Source organism: Schistocerca americana, chromosome 1, assembly GCF_021461395.2.
Source record: "Schistocerca americana isolate TAMUIC-IGC-003095 chromosome 1, iqSchAmer2.1, whole genome shotgun sequence".
NCBI lineage: Eukaryota > Metazoa > Arthropoda > Insecta > Orthoptera > Acrididae > Schistocerca > Schistocerca americana.
In genome coordinates, this window is record NC_060119.1 from 471,122,616 (window position 1) to 471,146,637 (window position 24,022).

Below are 24,022 nucleotides of genomic sequence, written 5' to 3' on the forward strand. Positions count from 1 at the left end.
AGAGAAACGCATTGGATGCTGCGGTCTCACTCTAGAAAAGTACAACCAATAGAATAATCTGTACCACGGCTGATAAGCGTCGGAAATGCGGTAAATGATAATCCCTAGTAATATTCAGGAGGTGCCACGAAAGCTGTGGGCTTATGTCTATCTTGTCCGTTCATGACTATTTTAGGAACCCATGGCGTTACTGAACAAGTCAACGCAACAAGATTAGATTCTTCTAAAGTGATTTGAGAACATGAGTGGCGAATTCCACTTGATACTTCCTTGCCCACATTCACCACGTTGCATCGCCTGCCACCTATTGCCTGTTCACAACACCTTAATTACCACCTGCTAGTCTGGAAAAATCAGGTTTAGATTATTTTCACGGTTAAACTACTCTCAAAGAACAAAAAATTATTTGCCTCTACAAACTACAGCCATTCAAACATTTTGTTGTCTGATTAACACACGATTAATTTATGTGATAAAATGCAACACCTGACCCGTACTTATGATATTTATTTTATAGGTGTACCAGTTTCGGTGATGTAGTGCACCATCTTCAGGTGTACTGAGTCACCTAAACTGGTAGCTAAATAATAAATAACATCGAAAGGATGGCTGCAGGTGTTGTATTTTATTGTGTAAGTGAACGGCCGAAGTCCTTCAATCCTTCAGTCAGAAGGATGGACGTACAAAAATAAATATAACCTCGTCCAGTGATGAAATCACTTTTCAAGAATGGTTGTATGTTTTATTAAAGCCTATCGTGCAGTAACGTCACTTCAAAATCTGCAATGAGCAGATTGTAAAGTTTGCCACGCCGTAATTTTAACTTCCGTCATCTCTCTTTAACATGCCATTTCCAGTTAACAATTCGATGAAATAAATATTCTTGTAACATGATTCCACGGAAATGTGAAAAATAAGGAAGATACACCTTGCTTCTAATTGGGAACAGCGATCTTTTGAGCATAAACTGAATGGATTATGAAGCCAAAGCCGCTCTCGAAAGAGAGTTTTTATTCGGAAAGTATGCCGGCCAGGGTGGCCTAGCGTTTCTGGGCGCTACAGTCTGGAACCGCGCGACCGCTACGGTCGCAGCTTCGAATCCTGCCTCGGGCATGGATGTGTGTGATGTCCTTAGGTTAGTTAGGTTTAAGTAGTTCTAAGTTCTAGGGGACTGATGACCTCAGATGTTAAGTCCCATAGTGCTCAGAGCCATCGGAAAGTGTCTCAGCTAGTGACCGCTACTCTGTGAGGCAGAGATTATTAGTTAATGTTCAAAACAATTAACATACACTTCCTAAATAGTAGCTTCAGTTGCGACTGACATTTGTGGGGTTCCATCCCTCCATGTATCTGTCATGTCTGTCTGTGTAGGTACCTGACACTATTGCTGACTCATACTTGTTATAAAATGCGCGGAATCATTTCATAGTAAAGACATCTCCCTATGCTGGAACTAAATAACTCCGTCCATCAAAATAGTACATATTCTCTTTATTTTTGTTGGTAAAATGTTTTCCATTGTCCATCCGCGTAGGAAGTTCATATGCTTCATCACTGCCCCGAAATTCAGTTCCTGATGTTAGTCTAACAGAAGGCACTGGAATGGCAGTGATACGCTGCTGTTTCGAAAGAAATTGTGTTCACAGTCGTAATTAAATTAAGACAGTAAACTTCGTCAATTCTAATGCAATACAAGAAAGGGATTGTGAAACAATATAAAATTTTTTTGGTGAGTGAAAACTGCTAATAATGGTGCGTACTACATTTGTGTCGTCTGATTTAAGATCTTACTCTGTTGCAGAAGCGAAAGATACTGAAATGAGAATAGATAAATTCGCAGCTCTCTAGATCTAAAAAAATTCGCTTCTATTTCAGTTTTGTAGGGGACAAGGACCGAAGTACGAAAGTACGCAGCTTTCAAAGGTTAAGGTATGCTTCCTCATTATCAAACGAAAACGTTGACTTTTAACTAGATATATTGCCGACTATATATCGTCAGTGATCACAAGGAAAAAAGTCCTTGCGTTGCTCCATTATTTTCTGTATTAGAAAATGTGGACCCCTAGCGAAATAATGGAGAATGCTGCTTGATTCGGTACAAAGGAGGACGTTGTATTACGCGATTATAGCAAGATCTGACACTCATTTAATACAGCCAGTAGGAAATACTTCGTCCTATTCGACATTTCCGAGACTATACCAATAAATTTTGAAATTGGCGAGAAAATTGTCCCACGTTATTCGGGAGCGAGGAGACGCATCTGTTAGAGCTGTCAGCGATATGGATGAGTCAGCAGGCGAGATGCATGTCGAATACGCAGCACAGAAATTTCTCTAGCCGATGCCATATACCCTTCTCTTCAGTTTCCCATTGATACATCTGCTGTATTGAACTGTAATGGGAAACTATGTCGAAACGAGTGACGTGTCTTGGTGACGTGAAAGCTTTCTCAGGGACGGCAATATCCGTCTCGATCGCATCTGTAGCAGACGGGGAGAGTAACGTCACAGACGAACAGCATTCCTTTCGCATTTTATTCGTGATGCCTGACAGTTCTTTCTTCAGTCGCAGATGACATCTGCGACCATACGAATGGTATTTATCAAACGATATTGGGACTACGCCCTCTTTCGTCCCTCTATAACTTCTGCGACACGTACACAACCGTACTGACCAGAACTTCAGACAACCACTCGAATTTCTCCTTTTGTTGGAGACATGTCTAGGGCCAGCGCATATCCTAAGGAGGAAAATAATAGAAACATTTTAAACGTACTGGTATGGAAGAATGTAAAAAATTCTGTGCATAGTTCATAAATGAAGAAAATCTAAAATTGACAGGTGACGAGGAAAGGATACCCATATCAGAAGAGACAGGCAGCTGGAACGTTATGTACGGCACCAGAAAACACTTAACTTAGCTGTAGAAGGATCAGTATAGTAAAAAAGGAAAGTAGAGGTAGACAAAACGGATCATAGAGGAGAGAAAAAAAAACACAAGACAGAAAAAAATGCAAGGTAGCAACAAACCCATGGAAAGGTTGATGATAAAAAATAAATAAAAGAAACTGTCACTCGCGTGCAACCATGGTAATGCAAAAGTCTGCTAGCCAACTTTGATGTGGATGTTTTCTCTTCGCCATTCGTATCTTAGGAAGAACCTTGGCTCCAGGGTGATTACTACTGTCTTCACGAAAAGTGATACTCACTCACCCTATCATTCCTTCTCCTGCAATTTCTGGCATACTTCAATTGCAATTAACAGAGCTCTTCTGGCTGTGTAATGGCATCCACAGGGGTGGAACTTTCAATATAACTGAGAGACAGAAATTCAGAGACTTGTCATTAAAATAAAGTGCTGTATTTTATTCAGAAAATAATTTTTCAAGGTTTTAAAATTTTCGACTGAATTTTCAGTTCATCTCTTCTATGAGAGAGAAAGATACGGATGTTTAGTCACGATACGTTTTTAGATACGTAAGTATCTCTGCAAGCTATGAGTTGTAATTTCTTAAACAACACAGCCATCTGTATATTCACGTTGTCTGAATAACGTAGTCTGCATCTGTTTATTTCTGATGACAGCTTTCAGCCAGTATAGGCTATCTTCAGATATAAAAACTAATGTTTAATAGTTTCTGAGATCACTGAGCGACTAAAAACAAAGGAAGAAAAAATGCAAAGACATTATGGACAAGAAGACTGGAGAAAAGATTATCTGTATGAGCTGTAGGAGTTGCGGTACCAGTTCAGAACACAATCTAACCAAAGTATTACTTTGGCTTCCCTTTATATTATTATTATTATTATTATTATTATTATTATTATTATTATTATTAGGAAGAGGAATAAGAAGAACTGTAGAAGATATTGGTATCACAAAAAAGTGCTGGCTTCACAACATAGCTTCATGTTCTTTCCAGAAAGCTGCTTCAGCTCAGCTTCAGAGGTTGTAAGATTCTATCACAAGAAACCGCAGCATCTGCGCTATCCTGTTAAAACTAGATAGGCTAAGACTTTCTACTGTATGCACAATGACAATAAGTTTTCATATCAAGTCCCAAGGCCGGCACAACGCGGTCCCCACCTAACGGTTGAAGAGGTGGACTCAATGGCGACGGCAGCTTTAATCCATTCTCTCACAGGCCTTCACCTCTGTTTCCGTCAATGGAATTAAACAAAGTTTTTGGCTTCCAGACCGTACGTCTTAAGCTCTTGCACCTAAAACATCCCTGCACTGTAGAGATAAATTATGGGGGAAATACACATCTGTTTGATCTAAAGTCGGTAAATTAAAGTGAACTGTTTGAAAGTGATAGTCCAAGTAATGGTTCCGATGCGAAACCAGGATGGTGTAAGTAAAGGAGACAGCACAACAGATGGTAGTGTGAGCGTGAGTGACGTTGAGGCTGCCTTGCATTTGATACTGTTAGTCGGTTAGTAATTTATTTACAGACACTCAGTGACGATATAGGGGGGCGGGGGACAGAGGGGGGGGGGGGGCGGCGCGCAAACAGCTCAGAAGGAAGCGGAAACAAAAGCAATACCACTCTTCACAATTAGAATGAATGCACCTTCTGACGAAATACAGGAGATGCAATGGGATTGAAATATCATTAGACTGCTTACGAACAGTTTAAACAAATGGGGTTGGAAGAATTGTGGGAGAGTTTCCTCTTTCTTTATCCCGGAGTGGCAAAGAAAGCCTCGAAAGTCCTCGTATACTTCTCATGTGAGAACAGATTCTCGACACCAGCCATCAGAAGAACAAAACACTGTAGTTGCCTATGAACATAAAGACTGACTCTATATGTGACTCAGTTACTTTGAAACCAAACTTTTAGGGGATGTTTAAGGAAAACACAGTTTTAACTGTCCTAGTGATTCTCTAGATTTTTCTCATGACTTTCATCACACTTAAGTGCCTAGCGAAGGGATCATCGAAATGTTTTGACTCTTCTCTACTGTTCCATTCCCGAATAGCACGCAGCAGAAACAAGCACGTAAATCTTCCTGTGGGAGCTTATTCTATTACTATCATTATTTCTCCCTCTGTAGTATGGCATTAACAATACATTTTCGCATTATGAGGAGGCACTTGGTGACTGAAATTTGGTGAATTCTTGTCGCAACAAAAAAACGCCTTTGTTTTAATGATTGTTTCCAACGATCTCGTCGTTAATTGAACGTTAGACCCTATACCCATTTTCTTTATCATCACAGCTTCCAATGAGCGGGAAACGAAGTATTTTGGCACCAATGCTCTTCGTATTTTATGGTAACGATCTTGCACACAATATTAATAGCAAATTCAGACTTCTAAGATGATACAGTTACCTGTAGTGAAACACACTCTGAACAAATACTCAGTCAGATTTTGATAAGATTTCAAAGCTGTGCAGCAGCAGTGGCGCTGCACCAGTCAAAGAACAGTCTGGATTGTTCACCTCCTCCCCCCCCCCCCTCCCACCCGCACCCCCATGACATCTGGCACTGTGACCAGATCTTCCCCTCTCCCCCCGTCTCCTCTGAAGGCGTTACTCCATATATAAAGCGGCGGGAAATTGAAAAACTGCATGAATTGAAAACAGCCCAATTGTGCTAGGGGGTTTCCTCTGACTCCAACGGTGTCACTGCAGAAGTAGAGTAGTGGTCCAGTGTAAAATGGCAGGAAATAAAATTAATATTTAGGCTGTCCTGTCGGTGTGAACTGCAAAAATCAAAGATGGCAGTCCAATATGTCAACCTGGAGATGAGAGTATAGTCTCTATGATCGCCACATCACTTAAATCGAAGGTGATGGATCTGCCTATACCAGGACAGCTCGCATGGTTCTGAGATTTCATGTGTTCCAAGTTTAGAATCTTATCCGAAGTGTAAAATGTCTGGAAACTCAGATTACCTGTTTTTCCCTGACATTTCAGTTCACTTGGTTTAAGTTTAAAAACACTAGGGCCAGCAAGTTTAAAGAACTCCATGTACCCCTCTGACATCATAGTTCAAACAACTTCTTCAACCTCAGATACCGTAAGTTCAAACACCATAACTGACTTACCCTGTGTAAAATTGCTATGTTGTGGAATAGGATAGGAACAAATGCCTCTTCATTTAAATACTTCACTGGGGCGCGCCCATGCATTACGTATCACTTATGGTCCAGTCCAGTATGAAAAATGGTGACCAACGACATCATGCTAACGCTGGAGGGCTGAGCTGTTGCCACAATTCGACGCCATATGTCAGGAAACATCTGCTGGACAGGCAACATGCCTCGATTGCACACCGGTGTAGGTGTCCATCACAGAACAAATCAGTTCAACTGAGAGTTACGGCATCACCCACTGGTGAAAGCTCCTTCAACAGGGGCAGCCCATCATACTGCCAATTCAATTGACAAAGGCAAGGTCCAGGATAGCAGTTAACATTCCCACTACTAACACGCTGTTTATGATGGTATCTGAAGTCACAGTCCATTTGATGTAAGTTAAAGTGGAGAGGAAATTTGAAAATTTGATAAGGAGGATTTAAACTATGTTGAAAAAAAATGGGAAATTCAAAATAGCCTGTAGCATACACAGACATTCAACAAGGGAATTTAAAAATTCAAACCCACTTGCACTCGTAGAATTTGTGCAAATGGCTCAGGAATCAATAAAATATAAGTTCACGTCCTATGCTTGTAGAATTCACCATAGAGTATTAATGTGCAGTGTGGTTAACAGCTGTGTCAATAGCCAGTCCCACAGATGCATCAAAGTGTGTGAATATACATTAGGTATACAATAAGCACACTGAGAATTAAATATGTTCGTATGAAGTGACAATATTTGATGACAAAATGGTACAACCACAGATGTCTAAAAGAGTGACATTTTTGAGACTGCAGCTTTATAGACCCCATACTCACTGTATTCAAACGTGGAAAACTGTCAGTGTTAGGCGCAAGACACAGATGCCTCTTGTCAAGCGGGAAGCATAACTATATAGTTGGAAGCTCTCAGCGACTTGAAGCACTACGCGCTTTCAGGACAGCACTTGATCCATATACACATACCTGAGGCATGAGTCATGCATGCCAGCGCACTGCCTTGGCAGCAGCCAATGGTTGGCGATACACTCTGCACGCCAATGCATGCATCTGAGTGCACCAGTTTGAGACATGTCATTTTTCTGTGCCTTCCGGCCTCCCCTAAAAGTCCACAAATTACATAATTCTTCAGTTACCTTGCATCTAAAGTAACTACAGTCCCAGTAAAATTTGATAGTAGTGCAGTAGTATAAAGAGGCGAAAACTTTTTTTTCTTTTATTTGCGGTGAAAGATCTCAGGAAATAATAAAATGTAATTTTAAATACAGCAGTTTCTACGTCTACTATCTAAACGTAACATTATGGACACTTTGCTGCCTAAACAGGCAAAGCTAAAAGTCATAGTTTCTGCGTCTTCTAGCGAAATATTTCTTAAGAATGTTGTAATCTTCAATCCAAAGATCAGTTTCATGCAGATCTCCCTGCCATTCAATCCTATGCCAGTCCTCTTCATCCGATAGTACCTAGTGTAACCTACATGCTTCTGAATATGTTTACTTTATTTATCTCCTGGTCTCCCTCTACGATTTTTACCTCCTATGCTTCCCTCCAGTATTAAACCGGTGATCCCTTCATGTCTCAGAATGGTCCTGTCAACCGATCACTTCTTCTAGTCAAGTTGTGCCACTGATTTTTTCTTCTCTCCCCAATTCTATTCAGTTACACCTCATTAATTACGTGATCTACCCATCTAATATTCAGAATTATTCTGTAGCACCCCGTTTCAAAAGCTTTTATTTTGTTCTTGTCTAAGCTGTTCATCGCCCATGTTTCACATCCATGCATGGCTACACTCCAGACAAATACCTTTATAAAAGTCTCCCTAACAAGTAAATCTATTTTCTATTTTAACAAAGTCCTGTTATTCATAAACACTCTTCTTGCTATTGCCACTCTATTTTACACACTCTCTGCTTCGATCATCATCAGTTAATTTGCTGCACAAACTGCAAAATTCATCTACTACTTAAAGTAGTACTTTAGGATACTTTCATTATCCTTGTTTCGCTTTCTTTGACTGTCATCTTACATCATCATTTCAAGACACTGTCCATTACGTTAAACTGCTCTTCCATCTTATGCTTTCTGTTACAGAATTATGTCATCAGCAAACCGCAGAATTTTCTTTCTCCTCCTTGACTTGAATTCTTATTCGAAATTTTTCTTCTGTTTTATTTACTGATTGCGCAATGTGCAGACTGAAGGACATCAGCCGGTCGCTGTGACAGAGTGGTTCTAGGTGCTTCAGTCCAGAACAACGCTGCTGCTACGGTCGTGGATTAGAATCCTTCCTAGAGCAGTTACTTAGGTTTAAGTGTTTCTAAGTCTAGGGGACTGATGACCTCAGATGTTAAGTCCCATAGTGCTTAGAGCCATTTAAACCATTTTTGAAGGACATCGAGGATAGGCTACAACCCTGTCTCGCTCCCTTCTCATCAACTGTTTCCCTTTGATGCTCCAGTGCCTTCTGGTTTCTGTACAAGTCGTAAATAGCCTTTCATTCCTTGCATTTTACTCTGCCTTCAGCATTTAAGAGGTTTACAGTCAAGCTTTCCAAAAAGTAGTATTTTCCCTGGCTCGGAAGTGTCGTACATCCGGGCCTGTTTGTACTGTACGGCTGTCGGTGTGTGATGAAAGAAAAAATACGTGATATTTGAGAGATAAGACATTGTTAACTAGGAGCATCCAAAGGTTCCTCCAATAGGCTGCCAGAGACCTGCAATTTAAGTTGTCTGTAGTGATAGTGCGGTCTATTTCAATAAAAATGTCACTTTGTTAAAGATTCATACGTATTGACTTACTTGTTTTCCGCCTTTTTTCCTCACAGTCGGATATATGAAAGAAATATGTTTTCTACCGTCTTTTGCGACTGCAAAAAGTCTTATTTACAAAATACTAAGAACACACAGAAAATGCTGTGGGGAAGGCTAACCAAAGACTGCGTTTTATTGGCAGGACACTTAGAAAATGTAACAGACCTTCTAAGGAGACTGCCTACACTACGCTTGTATGTTCTCTTTTAGAATACTGCTGCGCGGTGTGGGGTCCTTACCAGATATGACTGACGGAGTACATCGAAAAAGTTCAAAGAAAGGCAGCACGTTTTGTATTATCGCGAAATATGGGAGAGTGTCACACAGAAATGATACAGGATTTGGGCTGGAAATCATTAAAAGAAAGGCGTTTTTCGTTGCGACGGAATCTTCTCACGAAATTCCAATCGCCAGCTTTCTCCTCCGAATGCGAAAATATTTTGTTGACACCGGCATACATAGGAACGAACGATCACCATGATAAAATAAGGGAAATCGGAGCTCGCACGGAAAGATATAGGTGTTCATTCTTTCTGCGCGCTATACGAGATTGGAATAATAGAGAATTCTGAAGGTGATTCGATGAACCCTCTGCCAGGCACTTGAATGTGATTTGCAGAGTACCCACGTAGATGAATACACGTTTCATTTTATTTTGAACTATATTCAGTGGTCACTGTAACAATATGCTTTTTCTCACAAATCTCTTTGCCAGTATCGTGTTGTGAATTACTACTCCCAAGCAGAATTAAATAACTGGTATTGCTCAAGTTATTTTTTTCGTCATAGTTCATTCTGATTTTCTTCTACACATTTGTGGTCGATTTTTGTGCACTGTATTTCATTGGCAAGAAATATGTAGTTCAAAATTCGAACCCGTATATGCAAAATAACATCAAAATGAAGTGGAATACAAAACAATGCAGCTAGAAGCAATAATTTAATGCTGTTTAATAGAAATAATTCAGAACTTGAGACCTGTTCATGATTATAGCAGAGGGTTTTGTAAGAAAAATTATATTGTGACAGTTCCTAGTGAAGGTGCTTTAAAATATATCGTAAGCAAATGTCCTGAATGCGACTTTCATTAGCCACAACTGACGGTATGTAACCTATATGGCGTGTGAGCGAAATAGTATTTACTTTACATTTTACCGAATTGCTGCTTCTCACTTTAGCGTCATATCGAATTTGGGCTTAGAGAGCGAATCGAAAGATACTTTAGATACAACTAGTTTAAGATGTTAGATAACTCAAGCTACAGCCACATGTATTTATGTTCGCATCTGATGGTAGACCAACAGCCGAAAACCGGTTTGTTAAATAACAAATATTACAAATGTGGCATGTGTTTTTCATTAGTAACATAAGAAATTTGTCGCGAACGAAGAGAACAGTCGGTTAATGGGATGTAACTGTAAAAGATCTTTGATGAGTTTGCAGTAGAATTGCCCTCTACCAAACCTACGGTTCTGTCGGTTTGGTACCCTACATAAACGACCTAGTATTGGTGGCACTGTTAGGGAAAGAAACATAAATTAATATGTGAGAAAATGGAAGCGGACATCTTTCTGTTTCGTTTGGCACATTATTAGAACCACACCTCGTTCTGTGTTAATCCATTGTGTACTCTATACACTTACAAAAATACTATGTTTTATAGGTAATAAAAATTAGTTGATCGTGCTACTTCGGCGGTTTTGTAATCAAATCGATTACTTCTGACGCAAAAACAGTTTATATGCATAATATAAAAATGTGTGTTGTTGCTGCTGCTTTGCACTCAGTAGAATGTTTATCATGATTAAAGACAAGTGTTCCCAGTTACTATTGACTCATGCAAAAGTTGTTTGTGAGTAACAGAAACATGTTTTACATATGCTCAAGAAAGTGACGAACCAATGTTTGATACCATTTTTTGTGTTGCCGAGTTTTTAATTTTACCTTTTTCTGAATAAATAGCATTATCTAGAACTATGTGATAAATCTGTAACTTTTTAATTTTTACTCCTACATGTCTGTTTCATGTTACCGACCAACGATTTTCGAATAAAACAATGAAATATTGACAGTTCCAATTTTGTCATGAATATGTCGACTTCTTAAGTAATAGACAGGAAGGTAGCTATGTAGAACAAAAGTGCTTTGTAGGTTACAGAGCTCCTTATGATATATCTTGACACAGTTTTCTAGGCGGGTCCTAGGTGAATCCAGTAATACACCGATCGCATACGCAAACGAAGCGGTCGCATGTAGCTGACGCCCGGTTGGTATGCAACCTACCTAACACACAGGTAATGCAGTTAGTCATAACTGCCCAAAGCTGCTAGGGAAACTACCGCAGTTCACTATTATTTGTGGTTACGTTAGGCTATGGAAGTTTTACAAATGCATTTAGGAGCGATAGAGCGATCCGAAGGTCCTAGAAGACAGTTACCTATTTCCGGCAAGAACAGTAGCGCAGCTCGTTTGCAGCAGCGACCCGCTTTAGGGCGTTTTTGTGGCGACAGCGGCAGCTCCAGCTGACTGTGGGACGGCGCGCCTGCGTCGCAATCAATAAAGCGGCCAGGCGGCCGGCCTGTCCCCGCGCATTGTCTCGCCAGCAGCGCGCTGGCGCCAGTCGGACAGCCATGCACGGCCTCCGCCTCCGCCTCCGCCTCCGGATCGCTGGCGTGGCTGCCACCGCGCAGACGACGACCCGCCACCTGTTGCCAGCGCCGCCTCCGCCGTAATTCGCCAGCTGCCTGCCTGCTGCCCTTCGGATTACGGCCGTCTCTCTGTCCTCCCCCTTTTCTGCCCCCCTCCCACTTTTCCATCGTCCCTCTCTCGACCTGGTATCATCTTCCAACCGTAATTCCTGTCCGCCGGCCCCCCCCTCTCAGCTCTCACGCACACACTTAACGCCCCGATGTGTTCCTGCCCTCCACTGTCGTCGCTCTTCTCCACCCGTATTCTTGTCGTACTGCTCATCACATGGTATTCTCGCTCTCGTTCTGCTGCGGAAAATCGTAAGTAGGTGGGTGAGGCCGATTCCATTTTTCTCTCCACGGCGTCAGAGCTCGCACCGGAGGGAGCTGAGTGGCAGGCAGGGGAGTGAAACAAGTAGCAGCAGACGCGAAGCTCCACAATCGCCGGGCCGAAGTCATTCTTCAGCGGTGCTATAGAGATTCTGAATGTGGTGTTAGAGAAACGATCTTGCTTTCTGCCGTATAGTATCCTTCGGAGCGTCTCTCTAATTCTGCTCTTAATTCCTCGATGCAGATTTTCACATACTTAGCTTCCTCAACTTTTCTCGCTTATTCTCACACTTTTTTCCATCTTTGCTGGAAAATTTCATTCCCAAAGCTATACAGTCTATAACATCTTGTCCTTTTTGAGAACAACACCTCATTATTCAGGTATGTAGTCACTCTGGTTAAAAAATGGAAGTTGCAGCATACACGGTGGTTCAAATGGTTCAAATGACTCTGAACAGTATGGGACTGACCATCTGTGGTCATCAGTCCCCTAGAACTTAGAACTACCTAAACCTAACTAACCTAAGGACATCACACACATCAATGCCCGAGGCAGGATTCGAACCTGCGACCGTAGGGGTCACGCGGTTCCAGACTGAATACACGGTGGGAACCAAACATCGTCGCTCTGCTCATGATGTCAGCTGTGTGTGTAGTATTACGTTATGAAATGTCCATTGTGTGTAGCGACTGGGAGTGAGAAATGAAGAGTGTATCTCCCGCCTGTTATACTGTCAAAGAGCTTCTTCGCAGTGTTGTACACTAGGAACGAAACAGGCAAAATGTTCGAAGTGTACGGATCCTGTTTTCGGGGTTTCTGAGGAGGGAGGCAGGGGAGGGGGGCGGGGCTAGAGTGGAGGTTCCAGGTTTCATACAGCCATGCTGATTTTGGGTTCCTTAAATTATCTGAGGCAACAGATGGGATGGTTCGTGCTACGTAAAAGGCCAGAGCTGACTATCTGTCCCTAACTCGGCAAATTAAACGTGTAAGAAGGTAAATGCTTCTATGTACGAGTTATGTTGTGTTCGTTGTTCTTATATTGTAATTCCAAGACATGTCCAAGAGCCTCGTAAACGTGATCTAGGATGAATAAAACAACTATAGTTTAACTTTCAGCTGTTCAGCTTTGCATATACGTGCCCTTCCTTGGATTAAACGTTTGTGCCCCTAACTGTCAGTCGACAACGCTCTCCCTTAAAAGATAAATCAGAGTTGTACGTTGACAGTATAAGAAATTTGGAGAACACCTCTTCATGGTAAACGTCGTGGCAGCAGGACACATCCAGAGGCCTGCTTCTTTCGAATGTCATTTCATAGACGAATCAGTGTCTGAAAAATACTTAATCTGCCAGTATGTTACAGTGGAAGGCATTGTTTTACAGAATCATTTCAACTTCTATATAATAAGGTGTAACAACATTCAGGAAAATACAGGTGACTAGCTTCCAGACATGATTAACAAAAAGAAAAGTTGGCACCAGTTTTTATAAAAAGTACTGAATATCGTCCGGTGTGAGTCAGCATTTCACCTGACTTGGCAGTGGTTGTGAAGGACAGCGGAATGAAAGAAGTGGAGGTAAAAAGGAAAAATATTTTTAAAATAAAGTTGGTTTTCATGTTAGACAGAGAACAAGAATCTCAACAAATATTTCGCAGCCATCAAGCTGTGAGTTACTGTATAAATTACTGATAGGCTACCGAGCAGCACTTTTGTCTGAACAACACCGTGTTCACCGAAGCAATATGATTGTAATACCGTGGAATCGTTTTTGACTCGTAAGGAATCCTACAGCTTATATTCCATAATTGGGGATATCTACGTTAAGTGTGATGGATTGTCAGTTTACCATACACATGGAGAATCCGTAAGGATAAAACGTAGTGAATAATTTTTCAGTCAACAGTTTATCTTAATAAGCATGACGTTCTTTAAATGACTACAAGGTTTGGAGCATCACCTGGGTGAAATGCACCTTTATTGTTGGTAAAAAATGCAGCCAGCCACAAATACTTCTAAAATTCTTTGTTGCAGTATGATAACCAGTCAGACATTTCTGACCAACTTCAGGTGTCTAACACTGTTTTTATCAGCAGCATGATGTCAGCTCCAGTACTGCGCAAGAATATTTAAGTATACAGCTCCGTTTCGTCTGTCTTTAATATAGGGAAAGTGTACAAAATGGAGCCATACTGAAACATATGTAAGTGTATAAAACTGTTTCGCCATATATCTTAATAAATGCAGGCACATTAGCATGCTTTTACTATGGAGAAACATACTGCATAAAGTGGCGCTGTGTACTCAAATATTATTCTGCAGCACTTGAGGTGACAAAGTGCTGCTGATGAACACATTAACAAAACTATTAACGTTAGCCACCAAAAGATGGGCACGAATGGTCGAGCGGCTGGTCCCGGCAGAGGTTCGAGTCCTCCCTCGGGCATGGGTGTGTGTGTTTGTCCTTAGGATAATTTAGTTTAGTAGTGTGTAAGCTTAGGGACTGCTGACCTTAGCAGTCAAGTCCCATAAGATTTCAAACACATTTGAACATTTTTGAACGAATGGTCGACACTAGTTATGGCATTGAAATAAAGCATTTTAAAAAGTATTTGTCTCTGGTTGCGTTATTTATCAACAATCATTTAAGTTCACTATATCCAACATGGATAAAGCAACGTACTTCTCCTGTGCGTGTCAGGACGGAGAGCAGGGAGTAGGTGTGAACGTCATAGCTAGAGATATTGTGGGAGTGAAAGTTAAAAACTGAAAAAAGCAAGCAGCACCTTGTATAAACATATCCCAGATTTAGTTATCGACTAGAAGCAGACGCTCCCTACCTCAGTTACCTGTGAAAACGCGCTAGCTAATTCGAAATTCAACTAGTTCCTAGATTTAATAGTTCTTAGCGCAATTTTACGTTTGACTGGCTTGGATTGTGACAAATAATTAGCTTCGTACAAGGGCCAAACAATAAAGATACCTGCACATTTGCTTTTTTTTTTCTCTCTTCTCAGTGCTCTGCTGTTCGTTATCTGTGTAGTTGGTTATAATCAGTTTTCAGTATAAGAACTTGTTACACGAGAGACACTGACGTATTGAAGCATCACACGATGGGCGAACGAACCAAACGCGTTTTGCTTGCTCTGTTTGGAGAATAAAATACACAGAAGCGCCAGGGTCAAAATTAAGCATCTGGTAGAAGGAAATAAAATGAATGTTTTAGATTAGGTTCCATTTATCGAAAATGTGTGTAATAAATAACGCGGCAAGAGCTATTAAATGAATAGTGCGTGTGAGCCAGTTGTTTCATAACAAATAAATGACTGCCACATGAAAGTTGCGGGCGCCACCTTGAAAAACAATAAACGATCATCTGTAACGTGTCGACTGTAGAGTGTACCGCTCTTTATCACCCTGGTTGTCAAAGATGCAGCAGTGTCAGTTTCTTACAACACACATGATACAGAAAGCGTATGCCGACATTATGTCGAAACAAACAACTCGATCAGTTGACTGGTGGCTCCATCCATCTACAGTGATATTTATCAAAGCCTGTAATCACCTAATGGTCTGGATTTTATTGTAATTTCATTTTTTGAAAGCTGCAAGATCACCAATGGTATCCGTTCTTTCCGTTACATCCGAAAGAATAGGTATCTCCATGTATCTAAATGCTTCTTGTTAAACTAATGGTAGGTTTTCTTCTCCCACAATAGCGTTTAGCTAAACACTTAAATATACTGAAAAAACTGTCGTTTCTAAAAAAGAAAGTCAGTTCAATGTTTCAAACTGCTTGTTACCCTTCCTTCTGGCCAAGTGTACAAACGATAAATGTAGTATTAATATCCGGAATTTCTGAGGAATTAGGTGAAATGTGCAATGCTAAAATAAGTCGTCGGAAAGTTAAATCAATAATAAATTTTGGCTGTAATTGAGAACTGCTAGTACTTCCCCATTTCAGTGTGTCTGTGTGTGTGTGTGTGTGTGTGTGTGTGTGTGTGTGTGTGTGTGTGTGTGTGTCGGCAGACTGAGCTTTTAGCTCCGTGGCACTTGAAATAGATGTTGGTCTCAAACGTTTAAAACACAAGACACAGAGGTGTGCGATGCCTATTATAAATATATCTATGATCAAGGGCTCATTTCAAGAACCTGAACAGCACAGGATGATTCAAGCCACCGGATGTACGTATAAACGCAACACGCGTGAGGGTAACTGGAAGAAAGTTCTCCGCAAGCAGAATCTTCAGATAAGCAATTTCGTTGGCATCAGAGACTTGACCAAAGTTCACTGTAACTAATTGTTCTAACAGCAGAATGTTACGAGGTAACGCTGCATCGTGTGGGAGAAGGGTCACACAACTGCAAGCTTATAAAAATGATACAGGTAAACCTCTCTCTCTCTCTCTCTCTCTCTCTCTCTCTCTCTCTCTCTCTCTCTCTTTCTCTAACGATACAGAGTATTTGATAACCATAATAACGTAAAAACTGTAATGAATTCAATGTATGTCGTTTGCCCATATGCTTCAACTTTGACTCAAGCTGATCCATATAGAAGAGGCGTAGATACTATATTTTGTGTTATAAATGTCTCAAAGAACAAATTACTGTAAATATTTTTGTTACAAAAAACAGCTTGTGCGCGTGCATTGTAATGATGCACTTACGTATGAAATAAAATTGAGAAGACTAAAAAGTTTGTGGACGGAATATTTGTCTTTCAGTTCTTATGTCGTTTTTTTTATTTAAGTTCAAGCAACAGTATTAATGTTCCTGTAATTAACATTGTAAATGTGATTTTGAGACAAAACACAAAAGTACGTAAAAAAATCTAAGAATACCTCACCATACTGCCGTATTTGATATCTTCGTTAAATATTAACGAGGTACGGATACAATTATTTATACTGATTTCGGTACTAAATATCGTTCGATCCGTACTGGTAAACTCAGAGACAAATATTTCGGAGCTACATAGAGCTTATTTCTTCGGGCTTCAGGAAACTTCTTTTTAAAGGCGGCACGTTATCCTCTCTCAAACATTACCAGCAGCAGTCACCACCATTTCCTCCTCCTCTTCTCGCTGTCAGTCAGCTGATATTTCATAGGACCGTATGACATACTACAGCACTGCATTCCCTTAACCCTTAAGTCATTGAGATACACATCGATGAAGCTGGCATTTTTTTAACGATGGAGGCGGCACACAGCCAAAATGTATTTCATTACGTAAAACATTGCACTTTATTGATGTTTATTCTCCATATAACATAAATCATTGATTTCGGTATACACTCTGTACCAAACGTATCTGATAAACAATCAGCATCATCGTTTCTGTAAATATCATGCATAGATCGCTGATACCCACCAGTATCCTGCAACAACACTATACTACATCAGTAAAATCACGCAAAGTTGTACGATATTTTTAATTTTGTTTCACGGAATGGATTGCACCAAGTAAAATCAGTTTTAGGTTTAATATGTGCGGTGAACTAAATCGAAGACTTTGGTTTTACGTGCGTGGTAAAATGGCATAGTGGAAAAAGAGTGGTCATTTGCCTATCCATATACGGTAGCATTTCACTCAATCAATACAGATGCAATAGGTTCCCAGATAAATCTGTTTGCGAAATGTATATTCAGAAAACGATATTTTATGAATAAAGAACAATAATAAAGTGATCAAATGTAGCTACTCACTCTCTTCTTCTTCACACCCTTCTCTCTTTCTTCACCCCCTCCTTTCTTTCATCCTTCCTTCCTTCCTTCCTTTTTACACCCCTTTCTTCTTTTTTCTTCAGCTTTCTTCCTTGACCCTTCGTTTTATTTCCTTGACCCTTCGTTTTATTTCCTTGACCCTTCGTTTTATTTCCTTGACCCTTCGTTTTATTTCCTTGACCCTTCGTTTTATTTCCTTGACCCTTCGTTTTATTTCCTTGACCCTTCGTTTTATTTCCTTGACCCTTCGTTTTATTTCCTTGACCCTTCGTTTTATTTCCTTGACCCTTCGTTGTTCCCCTTCGCCCCTTTCCTTTGTTGTTCCCCTTCGCCCCTTTCCTTTGTTGTTCCCCTTCGCCCCCTTTCCTTTGTTGTTCCCCTTCGCCCCCTTTCCTTTGTTGTTCCCCTTCGCCCCCTTTCCTTTGTTGTTCCCCTTCGCCCCCTTTCCTTTGTTGTTCCCCTTCGCCCCCTTTCCTTTGTTGTTCCCCTTCGCCCCCTTTCCTTTGTTGTTCCCCTTCGCCCCCTTTCCTTTGTTGTTCCCCCTTCGCCCCCTTTCCTTTGTTGTTCCCCCTTCGCCCCCTTTCCTTTGTTGTTCCCCCTTCGCCCCCTTTCCTTTGTTGTTCCCCCTTCGCCCCCTTTCCTTTGTTGTTCCCCCTTCGCCCCCTTTCCTTTGTTGTTCCCCTTTCGCCCCCTTTCCTTTGTTGTTCCCCTTTCGCCCCCTTTCCTTTGTTGTTCCCCTTTCGCCCCCTTTCCTTTGTTGTTCCCCTTTCGCCCCCTTTCCTTTGTTGTTCCCCTTTTGCCCCCTTTCCTTTGTTGTTCCCCTTTTGCCCCCTTTCCTTTGTTGTTCCCCTTTTGCCCCCTTTCCTTTGTTGTTCCCCTTTTGCCCCCTTTCCTTTGTTGTTCCCCTTTTGCCCCCTTTCCTTTGTTGTTCCCCTTTTGCCCCCTTTCCTTTGTTGTTCCCCTTTTGCCCCCTTTCCTTTGTTGTTCCCCTTTTGCCCCCTTTCCTTTGTTGTTCCCCTTTCGCCCCCTTTCCTTTGTTGTTCCCCTTTCGCCCCCTTTCCTTTGTTGTTCCCCTTTCGCCCCCTTTCCTTTGTTGTTCCCCTTTCGCCCCCTTTCCTTTGTTGTTCCCCTTTCGCCCCCTTTCCTTTGTTGTTCCCCTTTCGCCCCCTTTCCTTTGTTGTTCCCCTTTCGCCCCCTTTCCTTTGTTGTTCCCCTTTCGCCCCCTTTCCTTTGTTGTTCCCCTTTCACCCCCTTTCCTTTGTTGTTCCCCTTTCACCCCCTTTCCTTTGTTGTTCCCCTTTCACCCCCTTTCCTTCGTTTTTTCCTTCATTACCCCCCTCTTCTCTTTCACCTCTTTCTTTCCCCTTCCCCCATATCTCTCTCTCTCTGCTTGTGTGTGTGTGTGTGTGTGTGTGTGTGTGTGTGTGTGTGTGTGTGTAGGCAGCTGGCGGTGTGAAGTGAGCGGTGGACATTTAGCACGGCGCGTGGAATCAATAGCGGCAGGGTAAGGCGTCTGGCTGTGCGCTTGGCTTGGCGTCACGTCACGCGGCCGACCGTATCGACCAGTACGGCGGCGGCGCAGGCCTCGGCGGGCGCCAGCGCGCCGGAGACGCGGCCGGCCGCAGCACGGCGACGCCACAGCACAGCACAGCGCACGTGACATGCGGCGCCCACTGCGTGGCCACTGCTCTCTCAGTGTTGCCCACTATGTGCTGCACGACAATATCCGCTGTACCCGACACAGTACTTCCCCTTCTATTCACCGATCGGGTGCTGACATAATGACAGCGTCTGTCCTTCAGGATGGCCCGTCACGTGAAACATCAGGGGCAATAGAGCTAGCAATTAACTGTGACAAACCATTTTATAGAGGCGTTCACGTAGTACTATATCATTTGTGTGTCTCCGAATGTTGTTAAAGTAGTCACAAAGGGCGGACCTGAACTCTATTGACAAAATTTCAGAAATATTTCGAAATATTTGCTTATAGTGAATCTGTGGATTCCGGTAGATAACTGTCTTAAAAAGTAATTAATATCTATTCCATTTGTTAGCAATATTGGTTTCTGTAAAATGATCTTCACAGCAATGAAGAAGCTCGCTAACTGCAATAATCAAAACGTACAACGTAAAAGACCTATGCACAAGCAATGTGGTGTTCTCAGTCACTTTGGGAACAGCTCAGTATTGCGTCTTGTCACGCTCTCATTGCATTCAGTGAACCCAGGTACAAAGTGCACATCGGTCAACTCTTCATCAGTAAAACTGGCTATCCTGCTCTCATCACTTGACATTGTACAACGTTCACTGCCAGAAAGCAAATCCGAGGCAGAAAGCAGCTGTACTCAATGCCATTGTGAGAGCTAAGAGTAAAGCGGGCGTTACTGTTTACATCAGCAAGGATCCGGAGTAGATAGAAAAAGTTGGTTTGCCGGCAAGATACATTTCGAATAGCGTAGACATCTGCACTATTGGCCATGCAACGGAGCTGTCACGAGACATGGAAACGACGAGACGCCTTCGGAGATGGTCTACGGACATTGTCTGAGAATTCTCTTACAAAATCTCTTCGAACATCTGCCATTTTTGTCATTTGAGTTCCGGGTTATCCCATAAAGGAGGCCCTAAACAACTGCCAGGTTATTAGAAGTCCCTAGGTTTTTAGGGTGTCTCAGGCCTTTCTTTGCTTGTTAATTCCGTATTTGGAGGTAGTGCATAATTTACGCCTGCTGATACACAAGTTAAATTTGATGACCAGAACACCTTGGCACGGGAGATACGTAAGATACTACCACTTCATATATATATAAAGTGGTAGTATCTTACGTATTTCCCGTGCCAAGGTGTCAAACAGGCATAAAAAAAACAGCTGTTGACTTAATGTTTCATCTTTCCAATTTGAGGAAACTAATTTAACGATGTGCACTGTGCCTCCGGGAATGGTGGCAAGAACAACACCGTGCCGATATCTGTAGGTAACTGTACGCTGCACATACTGAGAATCTACATCTACATGCATACTCTGTAAATCACATTCAAGTGCCTGGGAGAGGGTTCATCGAACCACCTTCACAATTCTCTATTATTCCAATCTCGTATAGCGCGCGGAAAGAATGAACACCTATATCTTTCCGTGCGAGCTCCGATTTCCCTTATTTTATCGTGGTGATCGTTCCTCCCTATGTATGTCGGTGTCAACAAAATATTTTCGCATTCGAAGGAGAAAGCTGGCGATTGGAATTTCGTGAGAAGATTCCGTCGCAACGAAAAACGCCTTTCTTTTAATGATTTCCAGCCCAAATCCTGTATCATGTCTGACACACTCTCCCATACTTCGCGATAATACAAAACGTGCTGCCTTTCTTTGAAATTTTTCGATGTACCTCGTCAGTCCTATCTGGTAAGGATCCCACACAGCGCAGCAGTATTCTAAAAGAGGACGGACAAGCGTAGTGTAGGCACTCTCCTTAGTAGGTCTGTTAAATTATCCAAGTATCCTGCCAATAAAACGCGGTCTTTGGTTAGCCTTCCCCATGACATTTTCTGTGTGTTCCTTCCAATTTCAGTTGTTCGTAATTGTAATACCTAGGTATTTAGTTGAATGTACGGATTTCAGGTCAGGCTGATTTACCGTGTAACCGAAGTTTAGCGAATTCCTTTTAACATTGATTAGGATGACCTCGCACTTCTCGTTATTCAGAGTCAACTGCCACTTTTCACACCATTCAGATTTCTTTTCTAAATCGTTTTGCAGTTTGTTTTGATCTTCTGATGACTTTATTAGTCGCTAAACGACAGCTTCATCTGCAAACAACCGAAGACGGCTGCTGAGATTGTCTCAAAAATCGTTTATATAGATAAGAAACAGCAAAGGGTCTATAACACTTCCTTCGTACACAACATATGTTCCAGAATCCTGCTGCATATCGACTTTAACGATATGGACCTGTAATTTAGTCGATTTCTCCTACTACCTTTCTTCAATATTGGTGTCACTTGTGCAACGTTCCAGTCTTTGGGTACGGATCTTTCGTCGAGCGAACGGTTGTATATGATTGTTAAGTATGGCGCTAATGCATCAGCATACTCTGAAAGGAACCTAATTGGTACACAGTCAGGACCAGAAGCCTTGCTTTTATTAAGTGATTTAAGTTGCTTCACTACTCCGAGGATATTTACTTCTACGTTACTCATGTTCGCAGCTGTTCTCGATTCGAATTCTTGAATATTTCCTTCGTCTTCTTTTGTGAAGGCATTTCGGAAGGCTGTGTTTAGTGACCCTGCTTTGGTAGCACTGTCTTCGATAGTATCTCCATTCATAAAGGCATTTGTTTCTTGCCCCTAACATACTTCACATACGACCAGAATCTCTTTGGATTTTCTGCCAGGTTTCGAGACAGCTTCGTTGTGGAAACTGTTAAAGGCATCTCGCAATGAAGTCCGCGCTAAATTTCGAGCTTCTGCAAACGATCCCCAATCCATGGGATTTTGCGTTTGTTTTAATTTGTGATGTTTGTTTCTGCAACAGTGTTCTAACGCGTTTTGTCTACCAAGGAGGATCAGCTCCGTCGTTTGTTAATTTATTTGGTATAAATCTCTCAATTGCTGCAGACACTATTTCTTTAAATTTAAGCCACATCTGGTCTACACTTACATTCGTACTATTGTTCACTCCGGAGTTAATAGCTGGTACATAATGTAACAGTATATTTTGTCCATTTCGGATCATCGCTACGTGATACTTTCGTACTTCCTACTTAAATCCTACTTCGTCGACATGTCAGCCTTGGTCAGTATTCTGAAACACATGGGCCTGCTGTTCATAAACTGTTGCGTTTCTGTGCAAAAACATGGGCACACTCATGGTGCAGCGTTTCAGATCAGTCAAACGCGGTAGGTATATTAAAATTGATGGATTTTTCACTGTCACTAAGTGCTCATTTTCGTTCCTAAGTTCCTCTATAAACGATTATTTGTAAACAATTGCGTTAAACCGTGGGGCTGGATCTCTGTGGATTCCTTCGGACACTTCTTAGAACACTGTTTACAGATGACAGCGTTTAACTGGTCTCTCACTGTCGTGTAACTTAAACGATGGTCCTACAGCTGTCACTTGATAAACGGCCACAGCTGCCTCTCGTGCTCGCAATAACAGCTCGTCCTGTAAAACACACAGAATGCTGCTTTTTAGCTTACTTACAAATTCATCTACATAAGCCACTGTAATATTTACTCTACATTTCTATCGACCTTGAAACTTAAACTGTGTGCGTGATTTGCCGGCCGTTGTGGTCATGCGGTTCTAGGCGCTTCAGTCCGGAACCGCGCGACTGCTACGGTCGCAGGTTCGAATCCTGCCTCGGGCATGGGTGTGTGTAATGTCCTTACGTTAGTTAGGTTTAAGTAGTTCTATGATCTAGGGGACTGATGACCTCAGATGTTAAGTCCCATAGTGCCCAGAGCCATTTGAACCATTTTTCGTATGCGTGGTTTATCTGTAAGGATCACAAAAAAGGAGGAATTAGACTGTTGACTGGAAGTCGTTTTAATTGAATCACCTGACCTAAATTGTAGCAACAAATACGCAAATAATTTTCCACAATACTTACGAAACTTACTCCTCCCTGACACACCTTGCCTCAGTTGATAACTTTCCTCTGACTTCACTTCCCCACAACACGAAACAAAAACCCCACATCGCCATCAGGGCTGTTTCAGTTTTAAGGTATCCCATTGAGATCGTTGTTTTATCATCACAAAAAGCTTCCAAAAATTATTAAGGTAGTTGGCTGTGAGGTAACAAAATCGTCTATTTCTTGGTTCCTTTAAAGTTTATAGATATAAAATGCTATTTCTTACATAATGGTCATACCATATAGTCATCCAAATAATCAGACGGCAGACCTTCCTGACCCATTATGGGTCTCCCTGCTGCATGAAGTTTCCATTAGCCTTCAAGCCCAGTACGGACCCATCAGCTCTAGAACTTATTGCACTATTGCTAGCTGCGACAAGGTAACAGGGCATCTACAGCTGTAAGTTTAATGTCAAATCAGTGATCAACGACGGTTATCAAGTAAGTGGTTCAAATGGCTCTGAGCACGGTGGGACTCAACAGCTGTGGTCATCAGTCCCCTAGAACTTAGAAATACTTAAACCTAACTAACCTAAGGACATCACACACATCCATGCCCGAGGCAGGATTCGAACATGCGACCGCAGCGGTCGCGCGGTTCCAGATTGGAGTGTCTAGAACCACTCGGCCCAACCGGCCGGCCAAGTATGTGGTTGGCTAGAGATACTGTCATTGAGATTTCACTGCTCGACCCCTTTTACGCATGATGAGACATCGCAGCCAGATATGCTGTTACCATTCACCT

The 24,022-nt window shown here is 41.8% G+C and overlaps 2 protein-coding genes across 2 annotated transcripts in view; both read right to left on the reverse strand.

Annotated features, from left to right (window-relative positions):
* Positions 1-11,718, reverse strand: part of LOC124562705 (trichohyalin-like) — a 51,132-nt gene extending 39,414 nt beyond the window's left edge. Inside the window, exon 1 of the mRNA XM_047130952.1 lies at positions 11,340-11,718. Within this exon, the coding sequence (XP_046986908.1) occupies positions 11,340-11,718 (379 nt within the window). The remainder of the gene's footprint in view (positions 1-11,339) is intronic.
* A 6,003-nt stretch (positions 11,719-17,721) lies between these two features.
* Positions 17,722-23,559, reverse strand: LOC124562864 (ribosome-binding protein 1-like). The gene is made up of 2 exons (XM_047130962.1): positions 23,515-23,559; positions 17,722-18,921 (listed from the first exon to the last, which is right to left on the reverse strand). Exons 1-2 carry the CDS (start codon positions 23,557-23,559, stop codon positions 17,722-17,724), a joined length of 1,245 nt encoding a protein of 414 aa, XP_046986918.1.
* Positions 23,560-24,022: the final 463 nt, after the last annotated feature.